This window comes from Glycine soja, chromosome 20, assembly GCF_004193775.1.
Source record: "Glycine soja cultivar W05 chromosome 20, ASM419377v2, whole genome shotgun sequence".
NCBI lineage: Eukaryota > Viridiplantae > Streptophyta > Magnoliopsida > Fabales > Fabaceae > Glycine > Glycine soja.
In genome coordinates this window covers 2,003,740-2,027,868 of record NC_041021.1, presented here as the reverse complement: position 1 = coordinate 2,027,868, position 24,129 = coordinate 2,003,740, and the positions used below count along the sequence as shown (strand labels likewise).

The following is a 24,129-nucleotide window of genomic DNA, read 5'->3' as shown; positions in this document are numbered from 1 at the left end:
ATTGTATGTGACGGGATAGCAATGGCCTGGCAGAAGCATAACGAAACAAAACAAATATTTAAAATGGGTTGATACAAGTCATAATAAATTATATTTTTAACAAAGTAATTTTAAAGTTTAAATTTTAATTTTTGATATAAAATAAATTATGTTAAAAAAAATCCTCATATTATCTGTGTTTATGATATTTAATAGGGATTGGTTATTATTTTTTCCCATTAATATTTCATACTAATTTAATACCGTAATAAGAAAAAAAAATGAAACAACAAAGATGATTAATTTATGCTTTCCTATTAAAATATTTTTACTACAACAGTTCCATGACCCACCAATAATCTACATATACCTCGTACAGTGGATGGCACTGGATGCAATGGCGTGGTTATTACTCTCTTTTTAACCATCATAGCATTGTTGATATTGGGTGATATATTTATGACGTCTATGCAACATAATTATGGAGCCTATAAACAATAGAGTTTCTGTTTAATCCTATAAATACCATTGATTATTATTATTATACGGATATTTTAATGATATTTTTGTCATGAAAATAAAATGTGAGACTATCCATATAATATTTGAGGGTTTTAAAAGATAAGATTCACTTTAATAAATATTATATATTCTCATGAAAACTAAAAATATTTGGAAGACTAAAGTGAAGATGTTTATGGACGACAAATGAATTAGAACTTTAGAAGTACTAGATGAAAAGTTGTAAATATTATGATGTGGGAGATCTAGATGAATCTAGCTCCATGTGCTTTAGTAATTTCTGGAAGAAAAAAATGGAAGTGAGTGTATAAATAAGTATTTTACTACTCCACCTACCTCAAATTTGCATATATAGTTTAATGCATATATCTAAAAGTAAATACAATATGATATATACAGTGAAAGAGTTTAACTCAATTCATTAAATAAAATATATGTGTATATATGTTAATAAAATAATTTAATTGAATTGGTTAAGTAAAATATACATGTGTTGTAAATTTTGGTTCTTATTTTTGCTTTTAAGAATTAAAAAATACAAGTTTACAAGCTTCATATTTCTCATTGAAAACCCTTAATTTAATTCTTAAATTGGTGGTCTTATATTACCTATTATGAGTTTAATTTATATATGTTAGTATAAAATATTCAAGTTTAATTTTTATACATGGTTAATATAAATTTTTGAATTAGTATATAAAGGAATAGAAAAAAAATATCGAGAGAATTTTGACAAAATTTTAGGAGTGTTAATATAATTTAGTAGAATGTTAGCAATATTTTTTTTTCACATACTTTTTAAAAATTGATTAAAATTTATTAAAAATGATCTACTTTAGTAGATTTTACTTTTTATTTATTTAATATAAATAAAAAATAAAACTTACAAAAAAATAATAATTTTTGATAAATTTTAATCAATAAAAAATTAAAAAAGAGAGTTTTAGATAGTGCTGCTATGATTACTATTTTTATGATCGTATGTGTATTTGACGAGTCGACTACGGACAGAGCGAGGACGCGGAGACGCACGTCGTGAAGAAGTGAAAGCGAAGAAATAGGCGTCAGAACTTCACTGAAAGAGAAAATAAAAGAAAAACGGCGGATATGTCTTTTAAATAAAAATAAAAATTTATTTATAATGAGAAAGGAAGGTAAACACTAACAATAATATCCGCGCTGAAACTGCACTTCCAATCTTGCATTGCAGAATTCATATTCAATTCCCACGAACAACCCATTCTCAGCTCAGATCTGACACACTCCCATTTCTTCAACGCTTCTCTCTCTCTCTCTCTCTATCTGCTGCGACTGTGAGCTTCTCTCTCTCTCTCTCTCTCTCTCTCTCTTGCTTTGAATTTGGTTCTGTGGAAAGAATTGCTTCTGCTTTTCCTTGTGCTGTTTTGCTCGCAATATCTGATTTGGTGATATTTTATGTTATTTATTTTAGTTACATTTGCTGCTTTTGGTTATTCTGCTGCTGAGCTCATCACCGCTAAAAATGGAATTAGGTTTTAGCTCTCTCTTATAACTTACTTAAACTGCAAAATTCGTGCTTACAACTCGCCAATTTCACTTGACTAAGGCGTCGTGTGTGCTCATAAATTGATTATGTTGATTGTGAGCTCATTCTTTCGTTGTTTAATTTATATATCACATGTTTTGGAAGTTGGAACGGAGCTCATAATGTTGTATTTTTGTTTTTGTTTTTTGGATTTTAGGTTTACAGTTTAGAATATTTGTTAGAGGCTCTTTTTATGGTAATCAAATTGGACTTGGAGGGACTTTTACTTGAAATAAAAATTGAAATATAATGGAATTATGATTGTGGAGTTTGAGAAGCTTAGGAGATTAGTTGGTGGTTAATTTATGCATGAGCTTGAATTTTGGAAAACTTGATATGCAGACGGCTTATTAGTTCATGGCAAAGTCAAGGCAGAAGTTTTCAAACCAGGATTCTTCGTTGTCGCCTACTGCTGCAAGATCAAGGGAGTGGGATGGACCATCTAGATGGACTGATTACCTTGGGCCGGAAATGGCTTCTCCGTTGTCGTCTAGTAGCTCCAGGAATATCTATCATGATGGGCAGTCTCAGGGCACGACGCCGGCCCAATCGCACAAGGGTATCAACATGCAGTGGGTTGTCCAACTCACTGAGGTTGCCGAAGGTCTTATGGCTAAGATGTATAGGTTAAACCAACTTTTGGATTATCCAGATCCCATCAACCATGTATTTTCAGAAGGGTTTTGGAAAGCTGGTGTGTTCCCCAACCATCCCAGAATCTGCGTGTTGCTCTCTAAGAAATTTCCGGAACACTTCAGCAAATTGCAACTTGAACGTGTAAGAAGTGAAAAGTGATGTCTGATATGCTTTACATTTTGAATGTTGTTTATGGCCTTCGCAAATTTCATCATTTGGCAAGAAAATGGATGCAGATAGATAAGATTGCTTGGGATTCATTGCAAGATCATGCAGAGCTTCATTTACAGAGCCTGGAACCGTGGGTGCAGGTACTTTTTTGTTAAATTCTTTTACTGGTTTTTCCGTGTGTTTCCCACTGATAACCCTTAAGCAATTGACCAAAGGTTTTCACATTCCAGTTGCATGCCCTCTCATTAGACAAAATCTTACACATCCCTTCACCCAACAACTTAAGCTTTTAGGTTAGTTGATTCATGCACCTCACCTTACTTGACTTGCTGGATTAGTATGAGTTATTAAGACTTGCCAAATTCTACTTGTCAATATCTTTGTGTAATCAACTTATCTGCATGAGCCATGAGTAAATAAAAATCTGAAAATTTGTAATTTGCAATTCATTTCTAGATTTATTTATTTTTCTTTAGGAGGAAAGGTTGAAAATAGTGAAAGAGAAGGCTGAAGCTTGTTCTAAAGTCTAAACATGTAGTTTACACTTTACATTTTAAACCTATATAACACAGGGTACTGTAGCACACACAAACAATTAGCATTGAGACCAAGGGGAATAGTTTTACTCAATTGAACCATTATACTGTTGAAAGGACACCAAAAAACTTTAAATAAACTACCCATAGATACACCAAAAAACCAGTTAGAACTTATCCAAATAATTTTTCCCCTAGTGATAGTTGCTTTATTTATAACAAGATAAAAGGACAAAAAATTACTGCCAAGTGCTAACATCTATCCACGTTCTTCGTTTGAAGATTGTGATGTAATCCTATTGTTCTTGTTTCATGTAGCAATCCACCCCTATACTTTAGCTATTGTATGTTGGGTTTGGAATGCACTCTTTGTTTCCTTCACACTATGGTTAATTCTGCTGTTGATGATTGCAGCTACATATTGTTATTAATAAACTAAAATCTTCTTCCTATTTCAAAGTTCAAGCTTCTCTCTTGACTAGATTTATAGATGAATTCATTTATTAACATGCACACTCATTATTTCTTCATGAATAATTCTTACTGTGGTTTTGGCCCATGGTGGTTTCATGGGAGTTGCCATTGCCGATATGGAGCGAGATTTGACAACCTTGCTGCATTCTGAGTGTTATTGTTTCTGTGTCTTGTATTTTATGATAGTATAACTGTTCCTTCCCCTGTTGTAGTTCTCCCTTTCTTCTCTTTAATTTTACCTTTTTAATCCAAAAGAAAGTATGAATAGTTGTCATACATAACACTGAACTTGGTCCTTCTATTTATACTATTAATCTAGGTTAAGGTACTAGTGTAGTGCAATATGTACAAACCTAGCTTAATAAAAATCACAACTAACTAGTACCATATAAATAATATTTTTTAACTTAGAATACCCCAGTATTCTGACTGTTCAGGCTTCAAGTTACACAAACAAAGATTTGTAACTTTGGTGTTTTATGCATTAAGACATTTTACTTTGTTATTGATGAAGATAACATCAAAAGTTAATTGGGAAAAGGTCCATTTCACCTTTATGCTTTGCATTTTTTATTATATTTGACCGTTCAATGGTTTATGTCCTCTCACATTTCCCCTTTATATGCACATCATCAGTAAAATATAAGTTATATAAAATGAAGCTGTTTCTGCATTCTCCTGCTATCATTGACCTTAATGAGATAGATTATTGGTTTCATTCATAATTTATGATTTTGATCAATAAATATCTTTGTTGGTGTCATTTATGTCAATTAGAACTTGCTTGTTTATTTCATGACTTTTAGATTTTCAATTCATGTTACCTGAACTCGTACAGTAATGATTCATTTGTGTGTGCAGCTACTTCTTGACTTGATGGTGTTTCGTGAACAAGCTCTGCGACTTATATTGGATCTAAGTAGTACAGTAATTACCTTGTTGGTGAGTCTGAATATTGTTACAAGAATCTAGCCCTTTCTTCATTTGAGTTTTGACTCTTGAGTCCAGAAGCTTTCATCATTGACGAATAACTATGCTAGTAAGACAAAAAAAGTAGGGAGTCTCACAAATTTTCCTAAAAAATTGTTCAACTCTTATGAAAGCTTCTGAAATTCACTGTCATGCATCAAATATAGAAATCATCACTCCAGTGAAATGGTTTAAAATTTTTAATAGATGTCCTAACATTGGAAATAAACTAATAAGTAATTAGTTAATAATTTGTGCATATCTCAAATAACTTGGCAGTGTTTTGCAGCCCCATCAGAATTCTCTTATACTACATGCATTTATGGATCTATTCTGTTCCTTTGTGCGGGTTAACCTTTTCTCTGAAAAGGCAAGTTAATTTTCCCTCTATTTTTCTTGACCTTTTTTTTTTACTTATGAAAAGCTTTGATGTTTTCGAAATGATTTTTCTGGTCAACTATATATGAGTGTAATTATTTCTAAACCAATCTGCTCATAACAGATGCCAAGGAAAATGTTGCTACAGACCTATAACTTTCTACATGCAATGTCAAGAAATGAGCGGGATTGTGACTTTTATCATCGGTAGGATATTTTGATAAGTTTTCTTGAATTGTTGTCTATTTCTTGTAAACAATAATTGATAGGTATGCATCTGTACATACACATACGGACATAGCATGTTGTATAATCTAGCTTTAAGAAAAAAGATTCTTTTTGTCCAAAAAACTTTCCATTAAGAGAGTTGCATAAAAAAATGTCTCAAACAAATTCTGAGGGCCATTTTGCATATACAATTATGCATACTTGGCTTGTGTTAGTGGTGATGGGAGGGATGGATTGGAGATTCTAGTAAACTCTGGGCTTATACTCCCTGTACTGGTCACATTGTGATGTGTTGCGGGGCTTTTAAACACGAGCAACAGAACATAGAAAAACTGCAAGACATATGAAGAAACTTAGATGTTTGAAAATCTACAAAAACTAGTTAGCTATAAATAAACATATGTGTGGGAATTTGTTTCTCTTGGTCAGAACTAAGTGCATGATCCTCACTTCCTCTTTTCTTCCAATTTGGGGGCTTCCCATGGGTCTTCCAACAAGTTTCACTTGTATGCCATGGGTATTTGCAATGTTCACACCATGGTCTATCAGATCAGATCTCCTGCTGTCTTCCCCTCCTTGGTTTGTAGTATTGAGAGCAGAACCTTCCACTTCTAAAACAGGGGCTGACTTCCTAATTTTTCTACTCTAGGTTAATCATATAGCGCAATCCAAAATACAACTCCCATCTATAATCAGGCCATTGTACAATAAAAAAATCATGAACTAGTCAAAATTGAAGGATTGGACTACAAAATTAATCCCTAAGGGATGGAATTGACGAAGAATAATAAAAAATGGATTTTACACTAGCTTTGATATGAAATTCTTTTAATTTAGTTTTTCCCTAACCATTGTCACCTTTATTTTTTAGCAGATAAATGTTCCTTGTTTTAGTTCTTATATGTTTCTTTCTCTACTTTACAGTTTGGTTCAGTTCATTGACTCTTATGATCCACCACTGAAAGGCTTACAGGAAGACCTAAATTTTGTGAGCCCTCGTATTGGAGAGGTTAATCTCATCCTTTCCTGTATCAATATTATATAAACAATTGCCAAGTACATATGGTAACTAATTCATGATTCCGTCTTTTCATGATTAAGTTCAATTTATTTTTATTAGCCTTTCTACTTTTTAGGAGCAGCATTAGTTGGTCTTAAATCTTGTGGAAGTGTGTGAAAGGTTTGCTTTTTATGGTGATGACTGAGTTTGTGATACTTTGGTGCATTTGCTTGAGATGGACAATACAATAATATTGAATAATTAAGTTATATCACCTGATCCCCTTCATTTGCTTTGGGATAGAAACTAAGTGTCGCTTTCTTTGTCATGTCTTGTATAGTAGGAAGTCATTCCTGTTCCTCCGCCTAAAATTGTCTTCCATTGCTTAAAAAATTGTCTTCCACAAAATTTTCTCTTAAATGTTATATAAATAAAGTCATTCCTCTTCCTCCGCCTTACTGCATAAGCCTCTAGGATAGTTGGTCATTTGACATGGTATTCAAGCCTCTTTGACCAAGTGGTCAGGTGTTGGATCGTTGCCTCCTCCGTTCTTTATAATTAAATTCAATTTCAGTACAAGATAAAGTTTTTCCATTCACTCTCTATGTTGCAAGATTGAAGGGCTCTTGTGTGGAGAGGCTTGTTATTGATAGATAAAAACCATGCTGAACCTCTACTGAACGGCTCAAGCTTTTAGAAGGTTTGGTCCTTAGCATTATATAATATTAAAATTTAACTAATCATTTCAGAAGAAGTCACATTGTTGGTATGACCTCCATCTTTTGGTTCCTTATAAGTGAAAATTGAGACCTAGAGAAGATTGCATATGGCATTTAGTTGTTGAATGTAAAATCTCAATATGCTTTCTGAACAGTATAGCTTCTGCTTCCAGATTTAGTATGATTTTCATACAGGATAAACTTATCCTGTTACTTGTAATCTTTTCAAGTGAATAAAATATGTTCTCTGTTGCTGTGAAAGAAGATTGAACATTTTAGATCTGTTTTTATACTACACATGATATTTTATTTATCTATTTTTATGCAAAGAATGAGTTTCTTAGTTAATCTCCTTTATGGGTGAGTTACTGTATTTGACAACTTGTTAATATATTGCTGTTGAGATATTGATAGATATTAACATATATTAGAGAAATTCTGATTTCATTGTTTTCCTAGATTCTTTCCTAGTTATGTGATTCACATATAAATATAGTACAGTTTGTATAACAACACAATTATTCACTTTCTCAAGTATTGTCATTGAGGTTTTGATATCTTTTTTCAGGTGTTGGAGGCTGTGGGTCCTATTATATTTCTATCAACAGACACAAGGAAACTTAGAAATGAGGGATTTTTAAGTCCATATCATCCTCGTTATCCAGACATACTCACAAATTCTGCTCATCCACTGGTAATGTTAATTTTTGTTTTTAACCATATTGATATAGACTTCTTAAATTGATAACTTATAATTACACTGAGGTTCTTTTCTCATTCAACTCTGCAGAGAGCACAAGATCTAGCAAATGTAACTGCATATCGAGAATGGGTGTTATTTGGGTATCTTGTCTGTCCTGATGAACTGCGTCGTGTCACTAGCATTGATATTGCTTTGGTATAGTTCATACTTTGTACCTGTAGTCATATACCTATGTTGTGAAGTTTCTATTTTACTTTGCAACATGTGGAGGGTACTGAAATTGTTTGGTTTTACTGGTGCAAAAACACAACCATGTTAATACAATTATTGAGATTTGAACTGGTGGTCTTTTAAACAAGAAAGCTTTAATACAATTTTTTATAGCTATTCTCTTAAAAGTTTAAACTGTAAAGAGATGTGCCCAACCATGTATGTTAATATTGGCAGTAGATGAAAATACGGAAAAAGGGCTCATCTGACCCATCTGTGGTCCTATTTCGTATGCATTTATATTCGCTTTATGAATGTAGTGAAGATACTGAAGTTTGAATAAAACAATATGGAGCTTTTTCTTGTCTTGGGTTTTACGCTGATATTTGAGATAGAAAGGTAGGTAGGAATCTTTTATAGAATGAAGAACAAAATCTCAGTTCTGTAATCAAAGTAAGTGCAGACTAAGGGTTACAAGAAAGTCAATCCCAGAGAAATTAGAGAGACTCTGGACTCTCCTAACTGTCTAACAATTCTCAGCCTCCAAAGACCCTTAATTCTCCCACCCTCCCGGTACATATAGTAAACCTCTTAACTAATTATAACAAATGCTCCTAATTAACTTCAACTAACCTCTGTTTACATTTGCTCTTGGTTATCTTCTGGTCCATTCCTTCCCTTCCTAAAATAGACCTGTTTTATTTTAGGTCTTCTAACAATACTCCACACCAAAACTTTCACCTTGTCTCAGTGAAAATCAGGAAAAGCAGATTGCAAGGTAGTGAGAAGCTCCCAAGCATTCTCACAGTCTGGTAACCTTTTTGATTTGACTAGCAATTACATTGCACCTGCAGCATTGTATTGCAATTGTAGAAGCTTCTGGGTTACACTTGTAGTTCCCTGTCCTCAGATCACTCAGCTGGTAATGGCTGAGGTTGTGCAGCTGTTGACACAGCCTTCTTTAAAAGGCATACATGAAAAACAAGGTGCACGCATATGTGGTCAGGCAATTGCAGAAGGATACTTGATAAGAATGGTATAGAATAATTCAGCTTGGCTTTATCAGATAATATAGATGTAATATTATTTAAGTGTTAAGTCAAGTTCTTGGGTAAGCCATACAGGGGGTTGAGGTATAACTTTTATTTCAGATAAAAATGATACTCTTTCCTTACTAATAGTCATCCAAATGTTGTTATAATTACAGTAAGATTTTATATTGATATTATGTGGATTATAGTTATACTAAGTTTACTTCCTTAATTCTGTTTGGTCTTGGTATTTCAGGTTGTACTGAAGGAAAATTTAGTGCTCACATTATTCAGAGATGAGGTAATTTTTGCCTATTGGCTTTGAAACAATGTCTTTAACTACAGTAGTTGACAATTTTGTAATAATCATTACGCAGTACATACTACTGCACGAGGATTACCAGTCATACGTTCTTCCTCGAATATTAGAATCCAAGAGGATGGCAAAATCTGGGCGTACAAAGCAAAAAGAGGCAGATTTGGAGTATAATGTTGCAAAACAGGTTGAGAAAATGATAAGGTACATATGGAATTCCTTTTAAACATATTTTTGTGTCAGAGGGAATGAGAGAGGCCAAGATAGTGAAATCTTGTAAGTTGTCCATGATTATTCCAGGTTGCTATTTTCAGTGATTTGGTGACTGAATTCTCTAAATTGTCTTGGAATAATAATGAAACCAGTTATGCATTCTAAACTTAGAAGACTGAAACAAAAACAATGTAAACAAAGGCTTAGTACTTTTGAATTCTTGTCCAGTTATTGGACATGCCTTGATTATTTGATGCACTTTCTTAAAATTAAATACTCCCTCTGGTCCTTTGTATAAGAAACAATTGAGTCCATTTTTTTGGTCTTAATTATAAGAAACATGGACCCACTTTCAAATGTATTAATTGCTATCTTCATTCTATACCCTTTCTTTACTGTGAAATCTATTAGTGAGATGCCCACTTATTCTCCATGTAAGTGATTTCATTTATTGACCTATTAGCAATATAAAATTCATTGGTGGAAAAAATTATCCCTTGAATTATGTGTAGTGTCATTAAATATTACCACTACTTAAATCATTTAATTTTATAAGTATTTTTGAATAAAATTTAAATTTCTGGCATTATTAATTTCAATTAACTAAACTACCTTTGTTGGTCTTGATGAATTAGTTTAGTTGTTTGCTTCTTATATAAAGGACTGGAGGGAGTATAATAGAAGGGATATAGCAAATTTTGTGGTATCACTAAAGTCTTTTTACCCATTTGATAAGCCATGCATAAGAATTTAATGAAGTGTACCATTTTTCAGTTCTTAGAATGCTTATTTTATTAAGGTTAGAATTAGGTAAGTTTAAGATTTGACCCTTAGATATTTTATTTTATGGGGTTCAATGGTTTTCTTAGCCTCTTTATAGAGTTTGCATATACTTTTATTTTCTGGGGGAAATTGCCGGGGTTGGGCATGAAGTGGTTCACTTCAAAAAACTTAACTGAATGATGGCCTTCTGAATCCAAGGAGGCAACAATAAAGAATAAAATATTATTTTCTTTATCTGAAGGTAAACATTCTGTTTTGTTATTTGTTACATGAAATTACTCTTGCAACTTTTCTTCTTTTTTATGTTGATATTTGTTACTCTTTTCTGGGGTTTGTTTTCTTTTGTTATTTTTTTTAAGGATGATTCATCCATACTATTACAATTGGCAGTGCTAATCACAAAACTGATTGACTTTTTCAGTGAAGTGCATGAGCAAGCAATATTATCTTGTGATGCCATACATCGTGAAAGGAGAATTTTATTGAAACAAGAGATTGGGAGAATGGTGCTGTTTTTTACTGATCAGCCCAGTCTGTTGGCCCCTAACATTCAGGTGTCTTTCTTTTGGCATTTGGAAGCATGAAAAAAATTGTGTCTCTGACATTTGTTACTGAAACTTTTAGTATTGTTTTGCTTATAAATATTCTTGATTCACTTATACACAAGAACATATTATTACCTCTCCTTTTGTTGTTTCATATCATTAAGAGACTAGAAATCTTTATAAAATTACAAGAAATAGAAAAATATTTTTAGAATTCTAGTTACTCAACCAAATAATAATGTTCAAAGAGGGGTTAATGTGTAACCACTTAATAACTTAATTAACCAAGTGGATAATTGTTCCTAAAAGGTTCTACAAATAATTTTATTTGTATAATTTTCAGATTTTTTTTCAAAGATACTTGATATGATGCTTATGTGGTTTCTATTTGAAATTTGCTGCTAAAACTTTCGTTTATAGTCTGATGATGGTGACAGTTCTTCTGTTCATACCTGATCATTGTTAATGCCTTTTGGATTTGATGCTCCTAAGGGGAACTTGGGGGCAAAAGTTAGCATCCCTATTATTTAATCAATACAATGAAGTCCATTACTCTTGTATATTGTTAGGCATAGTGTGTTGAAGTTCCACATTACCTGTGATGAGAAGCTTAAATAAACAAAAATGCTAGCTCAAATCAAAATGACCTGTCCTCTCTTTCCTATAAACATTTTGGCAGTGATTGGTGAATCATAGAGTGCACATACTTACTCAATTTGTACTTGAAAAAGGATAATAATCTGCATATATCTTATGAAGAAATACGTATATGCTAAATACTATATAAAAATGATATTAAATTCACCAAAAAAAAAGTTGATATTCCTTATTCTTAATGAAGCTGTATAAGAGCTTAGCAGCCTAAAGTTATACTCAACCTTATCAATTTAATAACTGAACTGAACAAAACTGATCCCAAATAGTTTGTGACTGTTCTGTTTATATTCAGTACACCTTTTACTGGTTAACATGCTTATGTAGATACTTAGAAGTTAGTGTTACTGTTAGGCTGTTAGCATGTTAAGCTAAGTAGGCTTCATATACATTTCTAGACTTATCTTCTCTTCTGTGGACTCAGTGTGGTATGTCAATTCAAATTAATTTGAGCATAGTACTATACTTGTTTTTAGCTTTATAATTAGTTATTTAATTTTCTTTTTAGAATTTCGTGTATCTTCACCTTTTTAAAATAATTCGTTTGAGAGGATTTAATCTTTGTTGCAGATGGTGTTTTCTGCCTTGGCTTTAGCCCAATGTGAAGTGATATGGTATTTCCAACATGTAGGAATTGCATCATCAAGATCTAAAACTACTCGAGTGGTACCAGTGGACATAGTAAGCTTTTATTTATTATTCTTTAATTGCCTTTTTTGATCAAACTAGTGCTCTTTTCTAAGCAAATTACAAAATTAGGGCTTTCTAAAACTATTAGAATTGGACTTAGTTTAACTCAACCCCAAAAACTAACATAAGGGGTGAGTATTGCCCCAACCTTATGAGGACTATTTTGGCCATCTTTTTGGCTGGTGTGGGACACATTAAATGATTAAATACACTCCTCTTGTCCATGACCAGATTGTGGAAATCTAGAATATGAAGTTTTCTGGGTTGGACATATGTGGGTGGCCAACATCAAGACTCATACCAAATTAGAAATGAATTGGCCTGACACTTGAAAACTTGAATTATGAGGAAAAGTGAATATCATTTTTTACAATTTTATAATGTTAGGGTACAATTATACTGCCTTAAAAATAAATTCTATCCGTAGTAATTCTAGACTACAAATATAGACATATAGGAAATACGGAAGCAATAAGAATTAAACCTAATTGGAAGAACTAAGGAAACTAAATCTATACAAATAAGGGAAAAATATTGAATTATAACACTTATTCTCAAGCTGGTGAATGGATATTTATTAATTCTCAACTCAACATATACATAAGATCTTGGAAGTGCTATGTGGGAAGTCTTTTGGACTTTTGGTCAATACATTTGCCAACTAAAGCCAAAGGGACATATGTAGTAGTCCCTATGAGAATAGTGTCTAATTTTTCCTTGATGAAATGCTAGCCTATTACCCTATTACAATATATTTTGTCCCATCATGTTGAGTTGGATTGTATGCTATATTGATGGTAGACTTATCGTCACAAAAGAGCTTCATACTTAATCTTGAGATCAAGTATAATTTTCATCCATAATAGTTAACAAATCCCTTGATCCATAATACGGAATTCTACCTTTGCATTAGACCTTACAACCATATTTTGCTTTTCACTCTTCCATGTTACCAAGTTACCACCCAAAAACATACAATACCCTCTGGTAGATCTCTTATCAACAGCAAACCCTACAGAGTCTGCATCTGTGTATACTTCATGGACAATTTTCCCAGCTTTTCAAATAATAGTCCTTGTGTGCTTTGAAAGGGAGGAGAAGGGGAAAATATTCACATTTGATATAGGGACTGTATCATGTGAAAAAAAAATGTCATCTAGTAGTAGTAGACGTGCTGATGAATGGTTTGAAAAATGCCCTAATTTGATAACCAGTTTGATAAAGGGCTGTCGTTGGGTGAAAAACTCTTATTACATGTTCTCTAATTTTCTTTAACCATATAGTTTGAATCTATTGATAAGGTGGTTGACTTAAAATTTCATGATCATGTTTTCAGGATCCAAATGACCCAACAATTGGATTTCTGTTAGATGGAATGGATCATTTATGTTGCTTGGTACGCAAATACATTGCAGGTTAGATTAGCTTTATGTATACTAATTTATCCTATAGTTAGGGAATAGGATACTACCTCTGGTCATTGTATAAGAAACAACAAGGTGTATTTTTTGGTCCTAATTATTATAAACATAGACTCATTTTCAAATGTATTAATTGCTAATTTTCTTTTATACCCTTAATTTATTATGAAATCTATTAAATATGACACTCCCTCATTCCCCATGCAAATAGATGCGTTCATTAGCCTATTAACAATATAAACCATACTCATTGGTTGTTTGGTTGTAAATTTATCCCTTGTATTGCAAGTAATGTCATTAAATATAACCACTCACTTAAACAATTTAATTCTATGGGTATTTCTAGAATAAAATTTAAATTTAAGATATTATTAATTAAAAGGATAAAATATGTTTGGGGTCCCTCTAAAATTTGAAAAGTATTAATTTCATCCTCATAAAATTTTTCGTATTAATTTGGTCCCTGTAAAAATAAAACATATTTTTGTTGGTCTTCAGTGGTAACTTCATTAGACGGTAATCTAAAGTGGCTAACAAACTTACTTGTGTAATTTGATTACAAATGAATTAAACAATTTGTGGCGGTTAAAACCCCTAAAATGAATTAAACAGTTTCTGGAGGCTAAACACCCCCCAAAATTGTAAATTTTTGATTCCTTCCTGGGCTATTTTCTCGCACTTTCTGATGAGATTAGGGGGGAAGATGGAGCAATAATGGATTCTGGTGTTTGAAGGTAGAAAGAGAAAGTAATTAAGTTCGTTGGCCACGTTAGGGAACCGTCTAACGGGGAGTTTCCACTGAAGACCAGCAAAAATGTTTTATTTTTACAGAGACCAAATTAATACAGAAAATTTTGAGGATGAAATTAATATTTTTCAAATTTTACGGGACCCCAAACATATTTACCCTTAATTAAAATTTACTAAACTATTTTCATTGGTCTTTATGAATTAGTTATTTGTTTCTTATATTAAGGACCAAATGTAGTATTAAACAAGTGTTTTTCATTATCATCAAAGAATGTTAAAATACTTTGAAAAAAATTATGCATTTAACATTTAAACTGCTATATGCATTTAAATTTCTATATTCCACATTTGTTAAATTGAAAAAGTTGACTTGTTTGTCTTAGAATTGGAGATTTAGGGCCTAACTCATTCTTTATCTTTAAACTAAAGTTCTATAATAGGAGAACTCTCATATTCATGGAAACTGCAGTACCTGTACATATCTCTGCATATTGAAAAATTGTAAAAAGATTATTGTTATTTTGTGTTTGTGGAGCCTTCGGCTAGTAGTCAAGAGTCATTATTTCTAGATGATGGAGTTGGGATAAATCTCTGGTATTGGAGCTGTGGAATGTGAGAAAGATATGGAATTTGGTGAAAATAACATCCTAAGAGCTTGACTGTTACTAATATATGATCCCTGCTTTGAATTAATAAATGATCCCCACTTCAAATTAAAAAATGGTTTATTTTTTATTCTGATTTTAGTTCATACTTTACGTGCAAGATTCAGTTGCTGCATTAACATTTCTTTTCCCTTTATTTTTTTTTTTGCATGGGTGTTTTGGTTGTTAAATGTTGTTTCATTTGATTTGAGTGCAGCAATTCGAGGTTACTCATTGTCATATCTTTCATCCTGTGCTGGAAGAATCCGTTTTTTACTAGGAACCCCTGGAATGGTGGCTCTTGATATTGAGGCTAGCTTGAAAGGACTTCTTCAGCAGATTGTTCACCACCTTGAAAACTTGCCAAAACCACAGGGTGAAAATATATCTGCTATCACTTGCGATATGTCGGTATGTGGGACATCAGAGTAGGATTACAGTTCATTATAATCCTTGATTTAAATATACTTGCATTGACATTCTTAGAATTGGGTTTGGACCTAACTCAATCCCATAAGCTAACTCATAGGGTGAGGGTTGTCTCTCACTTATATATTCTATCTTAGCCTTATCTCTAGCCGATGTGGGACTTGGGTTTTTTCCAATAGACATAATAACCATAACCAAGTTGCCACTTGCCACCTTTGTGTAGAATTTGTTTCATTCAATATAACTTGTGAACATCATTTGCTTATTAATGAAGTCATTGGTATGGTAAAGAAGAAAAAAGTTAAAAGTCATGCTAGCGTGCTAATGCATGCAAAGGTTGTAAGTTTGTGTAGCTCTTAGTGTCAGAACCTTAATTTATAGTTTTTCTTTCTGTCATTTTTTCTTTGTTCTTTTCTAGTTATAGACAACCTAATCTTTTAGCACACTTAACACTTACTAATACTATTTTCAGGATTTTCGAAAGGATTGGCTATCAATTTTATTGATAGTCACGTCTTCACGTTCATCTATAAACATTAGGCACTTGGAGAAAGCTACAGTTTCCACTGGCAAAGAAGGATTATTATCAGAAGGGAATGCTGCTTACAATTGGTCCAGGTTTTTATTCGCAATTTTGTTTTGTTTACCTATGCTATTCTGATATTTAATCCCCTTTCTCTACCCCCCAACACACAAACCCCCCATTTATAAAAAGTATATATATAAAAAAGATTTACGATGGTATAGTCAAAATCATGATCTTTTGCATAAGATTGTATGATTTTACAATCTCAAGTGTTGGTTGTGCTGCAATCACGACCTCAATCAGAATTGCAATTTGGGACATCGCCGTGTAAGAGGGTTGGATTGAGCAATGTCACTGCACCTAACAAATCTGTGTTGATGTTCTGACCTGTGACCCATAATGCTGCACTCCTGAAAACCCTAACTCAGCCAAACCTTACCTCATTTTGTGCCATTCTTCTTCACACCTGAAACACCTATCACTGGACTGCTGTCCAGTTCCTCGTCTCCTCCATCAGTCTTCATCTCTTCCATTGCTCCTCATCTTCTGCACCTTTGTTTGCTGGGTGGTTGGTTTTCCGTTTCTCCTCTTCTCTTCTGTGCATATGCTTTGGTAGCTGCTGGGTTCTCTATTTTCCACTTCTCTTCTGTGTCTGTATCACTGGGTATAGGAAAGGGAAAGCCTAACTGTCCTGTAATAGTCTGATTCGAAGCTGCTGAACAGAACTGAAAATGTCTTCAAACCCAATCTCTGCCGCTTAGATTATACTATATTTCTGGCGTTCAAGTTTTATATCTTGGCACTTGTTAAGAACTTGGTATTTGGTATTTTCTTATGTTTAAGTTGTTATGTGTGACTTACGATTTGTTAATAATGAAATTCTTATGGATTTTTAAGTTTAATTAAATCTTTATATGAATTTCATAGGATCTTATGATTTGTGTTATGAACCTGCAATTTATGATCTTAACTCTCACCAATTCTAAGTATAATCTCAATTTTGGCCTTTATCAATCTATTTCCTAGTTTGGGGAACAATTGATTTATCTTCAGACCTTTTAGACAGACAAATGAACTTATCAATAGTTTATAAATATTTATGCAGATGGACTTAATTTTGTACTACGAATTAGTATATTCAATTGAGGAGCAAAACGCTAGATCTTTTTGCTGGAGATTTCTTGCTGTCTGCCCTATGTTTCTTTGGCTTTTAGTAACCCACATATTCATAGGGACTGATCCCTGCCCTTTTGTTGTACTAGGAGGATATCTTGATCTTCTGTCTTGTACTCTCTTCTCTTCTATAAAATGCTTTTATAATTTTTATATTACTACTAGTTGGGGTGTTCAACGGGCGGGTTCGGGCGGATTTCGGTTTAAAATATCCAATCCACACAAACTGAACCATCTAATATCTTGGCCCATCTCCGACCGCACTTTCCATTGGATAAGGTGGGTTACAGGTTTGCAGGTCATGGGTCGAAACGGGTGGATTGAATCGATTTCAACATCTATTTGCACTCGTATTCTATGCTTCAAATGTCATCTTCCTTGCAAAAGATCGTACTGGTTCAAGTCGGCATTAAGAGTTCCTTATGTATGTGGCCGGACTCATCATCGTTGGTGGTGCGAATTTTAGCACCTAAACTCTTACAGAAAACAAAAAGAAGAAAGGTGAAAGATTGAGAAAGAGAGATACACGCCCACGTTAAAACAACCTTGTAGAACTGAAAGAGAGTGAGAGAAGATATTGAGATTGAGATGAGAAGAAGTTGAAGTGGTAGGTAGCTGTAGCAAAAAGAAGAGGAAAGTGAATGGTGAAAAAAGAAAGTAGGAAACCGAGCGTGGAGTAAGTGTGTAGCTGTGGGTAGCAATTATCACTCATGTCTGGGAGAGGAAAAAAGCTGAAGCGTTACTTTGAGATGTGACTTTATGTCATTATGAAACTTTTCAGCTTTGTAAGTTATAATAATAATAATATTTTAAGTTTTGAATGAAGCATAGAAGCAAAACCAGCATGTTATTAAGTAAATTCGGTCGGGTACGGGTATCGATGGTTTTTTTTTTCCGAATTTGCACCCACCCGTGGTTAACCATGTGAAACCGAATTTTCTGCTTTTTTAAACCGAGGACCTGAAACTGACCATCCAACAACTGATTTTTTCATGCGGTTTTAACGGGTTTCGGGCGAGTAACGGTTCCTTGCTCACCCCTCTACTAGAGGGCCTTCGTATATTTTTGGATTATGGCTTGTATTATGCAATTATTCATGTGCCACGTGTGTGTAAAAACATTTACCATAGTGTAACAGCTGAGTTAGAGCTTCCAGACATTTTTTCTCTCTAGTAAATAAAAAAAAATATGTAAAAAACTTGAAGAGATAATTATGGCGTAGTTGTTCTTTTTTTCTGCAGATGTGTAGATGAATTGGAATCTGTGCTTTCAAAGCATGGCAGTCTTAGGAGGCTGTATTTCTACCACCAACACCTCACAGCTGTTAGTGTCCATATTCCATCCCACCTAATTCATTTCTTCAATTTCTCTAGAATTATGCCTAGTTTATATGCTATTACTTTAACCTTAGGGTATGAAATTTGAAATTTACTAGTCACTTTAGTTTATTTTCCATTTTAACCCACACTATGTTCCTATTCCTATATAAGGTTTTTAGAAACACCATGTTTGGTCCAGAAGGGCGTCCTCAACATTGTTGTGCATGGCTTGGGATCGCTAGTAGTTTTCCAGAGTGTGCATCTTCAATTGTCCCAGAAGAGGTAAAAATAAATCCTTGCCAGCAGTTTATACTAGTCAAGTATTGACCAAAATTAGTAAAACACTAACTGCACATTTTGATGGAGGCATGGAGATACATTATGCTTCTTTTTTTATGGTGTTACTTTGTTGCTTTGTTTTGCTTACATGAAGACTTGATCTGCAAATTTTCAGGATGTTTACTGCAACGCAATCTTCCATTTTTGTTAATAATTTTGTTGAATGAAGATGAAGAAACTTGCTATTACAAAAATATAGAGTTAATAGTACTTATGTATCTGTTAAAATTCTATAAGGCTTCATACAACTTACCTAGATTTTTTTTTAAGTTAATTTCAATTTCAATGAGAAGGAATTCTCAAATGGTTTGTTTAAAGTTACATAGTCATTGTGGGTTCTGATGTCACTGCAAATCCAAACTTCTCTTATTACATAACTGGTCAAAACTCAAGTATAAATAATGGCATTTACCTTTGAAAATGAAACCTCATATTGACTTAACAGTCATGTAAACTTCAATTTCCTACTGCCTAATTGATCATTAGGTGTTATGTGTGATGGTAGCAATATGTGGAAAATGTAGAATATAGGTGTTCACTGTAAATTTTGCTGCAAGCAGGTTACAAAAATCGGCAGGGATGCTGTTCTTTATGTTGAATCTCTGATTGAATCTATCATGGGAGGATTGGAAGGATTAATAAATATCCTTGACTCTGAAGGAGGATTTGGTGCCCTAGAGAATCAGGTAAATACTTTTAGTTAACAAGTTGGCCCCATTTCAGAAAACTAACATTTTTATTTCATCAGCTTCTTCCAGAGCAAGCAGCTTCATATCTGAATCAGACATCAAGAGTTTCTATTCCATCATATAAATCTCCAAAAGGAACTGCCGGTTTTCCTTTACCTGGCCATGAGAGCTTTCCTGAAAATAATGGTTCTATCAAAATGTATGTCATAATAATTCCATCCTAAATATGTATTAGTAACCACATAATATATCCTTTTAATTTGTCTACTTTTTCTAATGACAGGTTAGAAGCTGCAATGCAGAGGTTGACCAATTTGTGCTCAGTTTTAAATGATATGGAGCCTATATGTGTTTTAAACCATGTCTTTGTACTGAGAGAGGTTGGGGATGGATATTTTTTTTCTTCCTCTTATCTTCTTGAGATTTACTTATCTATTGAAAACATTTTAGATGATGCTATCAATTGCATAAAATTTGGCTAGTATGAATCTGTGATTGAATGGGTATCGCCCTTTAAAGAAACTTTGTAGCATGGCCGTTTAACTCCAGTATATAAATAAACTGAAGCAGTAAAAAAGTCATGGTTGTTTTGATATGCAAATCCTGGAAGGATTGTAAAACAGAAAAAGTATGCTAAAACATATTTTTCGTCCCTATAAAGTTGGAAATGCTTGTTTATCACCCCTACAAAATTTTTAGTATGTTTTTAGTCCTCCTAAAATTAAAATATACTACTCTTTGGCTCGAAGTCAATCTCGGAGCAGTAACAAAATTTTTAGGGTTAGCCCTGCAGGTATGGTTATTATCCTAGCCAAAGAGTAGTATATTTTAATTTTCAGAAGACTAAAAACATACTAAAATAATATGTAGGGACAAAAAATGAATATTTCCAATTTTATAAGAACAAAAAACATTTTTTAGCCGTAAAAGTATGATGAAGATATTAGTGTACAGCATATTGATGATAGAATGGAAGAGAAATAGGTAAAAGGTGAGTCTTTTCTTAATGGAAATGCACATTATTTTTTGGATATTGTGTTAGATATGGGTCTAAATTTGAAATAGGTACAATCTTTTTTTGTGTGTGTGGGTGGGGGGGGGGGGGGGCGGTTGTCAATATTTTAAGCAATTAAAAAAATTGATATTCTTACGGATCTCTAGTGGTGCTGAACTCATAGTTTGTCACTGAATTTTGCAGAGATCGGGTGGTTTGGGGCTTTTCAAAAGTTAAGGAGAAAAAATAGCCATTTTAGTCCCAGAAATCGGAAGGCACTGTCACATCAGTCCTTGAAACTAAAAAAATGTCAAATAAGTCCCTGAAAGTGTAAAGTCCAAAATTCAAAAAAAACATAAAGTGATAATAAGAACATTTTATTAGTTTCAGGGACTAATTGTGACAACATATTCCACTTTCAGGGACTAAGGTGACTATATAGTCAAAGTTTAGCTCAATCTTTCCAGTGATTTGGGGCTGTAAGGTGTGTTCGGTTTGGGTTTTTCAGGTTTGTAACCTGGGAACCTGAAGACTGAACTAAACAGTATTGGGTTGGGTAAACACTAGAGACCAAACTGATTAAGTGATCCGAACCAAACCAAGTTCTTATTCAGGTCAGGTCAGGTCAATTGGGTTCATGGGTTGAGCTGTTCCCTCTTAAATACCTGATTTAGAGGGTCAAAGTGCTTATAATATTCACCAATTTGAAAATTAAAGTAGATTGGCATATATCCATGATCTCTTCCTTATGCTTGTAGTTTATAAAAGTATTAAGTTATTGATTATCGTCAATGGTTATCAATGCTGCACTTTATTCTTCCGTGCACTACTCAATTTAGAGGATCCAGATCCAACATTAGTCACCTGTTCAAGTAATGAATCAGTGCATGGAACTCAAGTCTTATATGCATCCACTCCCTCTGTATCAAATTGTACTGTTTCTGAATCAAATATCGTTCATTCTGCCATTATTAACACATCAAGCTATTTGTGCAGTACATGAGAGAATGCATTCTTGGCAACTTCAGAAGAAGATTGCTTGGTGTTCTGAAAACTGATAACGATCTTCAACGGCCTACCGTTCTAGAATCACTGATTAAGAGACATATTAGCATCGTGCATCTTGCAGAGCAGCACATCAGCATGGACATTACCCAGGGTATTCGGGAAGTTTTGCTTTCAGAAGCCTTTTCAGGACCGGTTTCTTCTCTGCACTTGTTTGAGAAGCCAACAGATCAACATACAGGATCGGCCACTGAATCTGTATGCAATTGGTACATTGAAAACATAATCAAGGATGTTTCAGGTGCTGGGATTTTGTTTGTTCCAATTCATAAATGCTTCAGGAGCACAAGGCCAGTTGGTGGATATTTTGCAGAATCAGTCACTGATCTCAGGGAATTACAGGCTTTTGTACGTATTTTTGGTGGTTATGGCGTAGACAGGTTAGACAGAATGCTAAAAGAACACACGGCTGCTCTTTTAAATTGCATTGACACTTCACTACGCTCAAACCGAGATGTGCTAGAAGCAGTTGCTACCAGTCTGCATGCTGGTGATAGAATTGAAAGAGAAGCTTCTGTGAAGCAAATAGTTGATCTGGAAACTGTGATTGGTTTTTGTGTTCAGGCTGGCCTTGCACTGGCTTTTGATCGGCTACTAGCTGAGGCTTCTGGTGCTATACTTGAAGAAGGTGCTCCCTTGATACATTCGTTGCTGGATGGGGTGATTAAGCATCTACCTGATGGAGTACCAGAAAAGGAAGAAATCAGGAGAATGAGAACAGTGGCAAATACTGTAGGTGTTGTTAATGATCATGATTCAGTTTGGGTAAGATCAATTTTGGAGGAAGTTGGTGGTGCAAGTGATGGATCATGGGGCTTGTTACCATACTTATTTGCCACATTCATGACATCTAATATTTGGTCCACCACAGCATTTAATGTTGACACAGAGGGTTTTAGTAACAATATCCATTGCTTGGCAAGGTCAGTATGGTTATAACATGGCCCTATGCCAGTAGATTAACTTCCATGCAGTAATTCTACAGGGTTGTATACGGAAATTATTCGTTTAGTATTTTGATTCCATTGTCTAAACTAATACTATTTGAGAAGCTGAACTATTCATTGCCATTGGCATATACTAATTTTGGTATTTGTCTAACTCTAACCACATAATACCGTGCAGGTGCATTTCTGCAGTGATTGCCGGAAGTGAGTTTGTTAGATTGGAACGGGAACATCAGCATCGACAGTCTTTAACAAATGGACATGCTAGTGAGGGAATGGATCCCGAATTATCAAGTCATATGTCAGCCGAAGCTAGTATCAAGTCCACACTGCAGTTATTTGTGAAACTCTCTGCAGATATCATACTGGATTCTTGGAGCGAAACACACAGGTAAATATATATATATATATATATATATATATATATATATGATTTTGTTGAAACACAAATGACTATACACTTTTGTAAACTACACATTAATTTGGTAGGCAATGTTGCAATATATTAAAGTAGAATTTCACCTGCGGTTTTGCATCAGTACTCTTTAATCCGAAACATTATTCTTTCATTTGTTAGTTATCTTATATATTTTGTATTTTGATTTATGCACAGATCTCATCTCGTAGCACAACTTATCTTCTTAGACCAACTTTGTGAGATTTCACCGTACCTTCCAAGAAGCTCGCTGGAAACCCACGTTCCGTATGCCATTCTCCGTTCAGTATACAGCCAATACTATGCAGATACTCAGTCCACTCCATTGGCAATACTGAACGCATCACCCCGTCATTCACCTGCCGTGTTACTCGCACACGCTTCTCCTGTCTTAAGGCATCATCGTGGTGGAGACTCACCACAGTATTATGGGCACGAATCAGGATACTTCAAAGGATCGTCATCACATAACCAGGAGCACCTCTATGATGATATTGGCAGCTTAAGGAGCATGGACAACAAGCAAAGAAATGTTCGTCGTTCCGGGCCTTTGGATTACAGTGCCAGCCGTAGTAGGGTAAAGTCTGTTGAAGGCTCAACTTCTGGAAGCACTGGCCCCAGTCCACTTCCTAGGTTTGCAGTGTCTAGATCTGGTCCATTAGCGTACAAGTAGTTGTTTGATATAATACCCAACAGAAGCTGGTAAGTTATTCACCTTCTGCTAGTGATCAGTTCTCTATAATGCGTAAATCATCCAAGGTTTGCACAAATTTTAGCAAATGTATATCGCACTAAGCGTCCTTTTGTAATCGCCTGAATAGTTTAAATCAATGCCATATTAAGTTCCTACTGTTTTAGCGAGAACCAGGTGTTCATTCTATTTAATGTTCGTATGATCTTTGACATCTCGCAGCTTGAAGTCTGTTGGCAGAGGTATTATGGATCTTATTAAGTAATCAATATTCAGTAATGATATTTGCTCGTAATTTTTTTTTTACTTCACTATCCTTTAGATAATAAAACAACAAAGGCATATATTTTAAACACATCAGTGGTTTTCTCTATCAAGCAAATGC

General features: G+C 34.0%; 1 protein-coding gene across 1 annotated transcript; it reads left to right on the top strand.

Moving 5' to 3' along the window:
• Positions 1-1,529: 1,529 nt before the first annotated feature.
• Positions 1,530-24,050, top strand: LOC114403723 (protein NAP1). The gene is made up of 24 exons (XM_028366848.1): positions 1,530-1,814; positions 2,408-2,842; positions 2,938-3,012; positions 4,744-4,824; positions 5,141-5,221; positions 5,354-5,436; positions 6,382-6,466; positions 7,745-7,870; positions 7,967-8,074; positions 9,377-9,421; positions 9,498-9,640; positions 10,854-10,986; positions 12,202-12,312; positions 13,658-13,736; positions 15,354-15,547; positions 16,038-16,183; positions 18,506-18,587; positions 18,755-18,865; positions 19,483-19,608; positions 19,671-19,810; positions 19,895-19,991; positions 21,602-22,593; positions 22,796-23,008; positions 23,231-24,050. Exons 2-24 carry the CDS (start codon positions 2,423-2,425, stop codon positions 23,724-23,726), a joined length of 4,167 nt encoding a protein of 1,388 aa, XP_028222649.1. The 5' UTR covers positions 1,530-1,814; positions 2,408-2,422; the 3' UTR covers positions 23,727-24,050.
• The last annotated feature ends 79 nt before the right edge of the window (positions 24,051-24,129 follow it).

Bases quoted from the DNA above. Each gene is read 5' to 3' on its own strand.
- LOC114403723 (XM_028366848.1), top strand. From the start codon at position 2,423: ATGGCAAAGTCAAGGCAGAAGTTTTCAAACCAGGATTCTTCGTTGTCG. The intron at 5,437-6,381 runs GTAGGATATTTT...TCTACTTTACAG, and splicing joins GATTGTGACTTTTATCATCG to TTTGGTTCAGTTCATTGACT. The intron at 19,992-21,601 runs GTTGGGGATGGA...CTATTTGTGCAG, and splicing joins ATGTCTTTGTACTGAGAGAG to TACATGAGAGAATGCATTCT.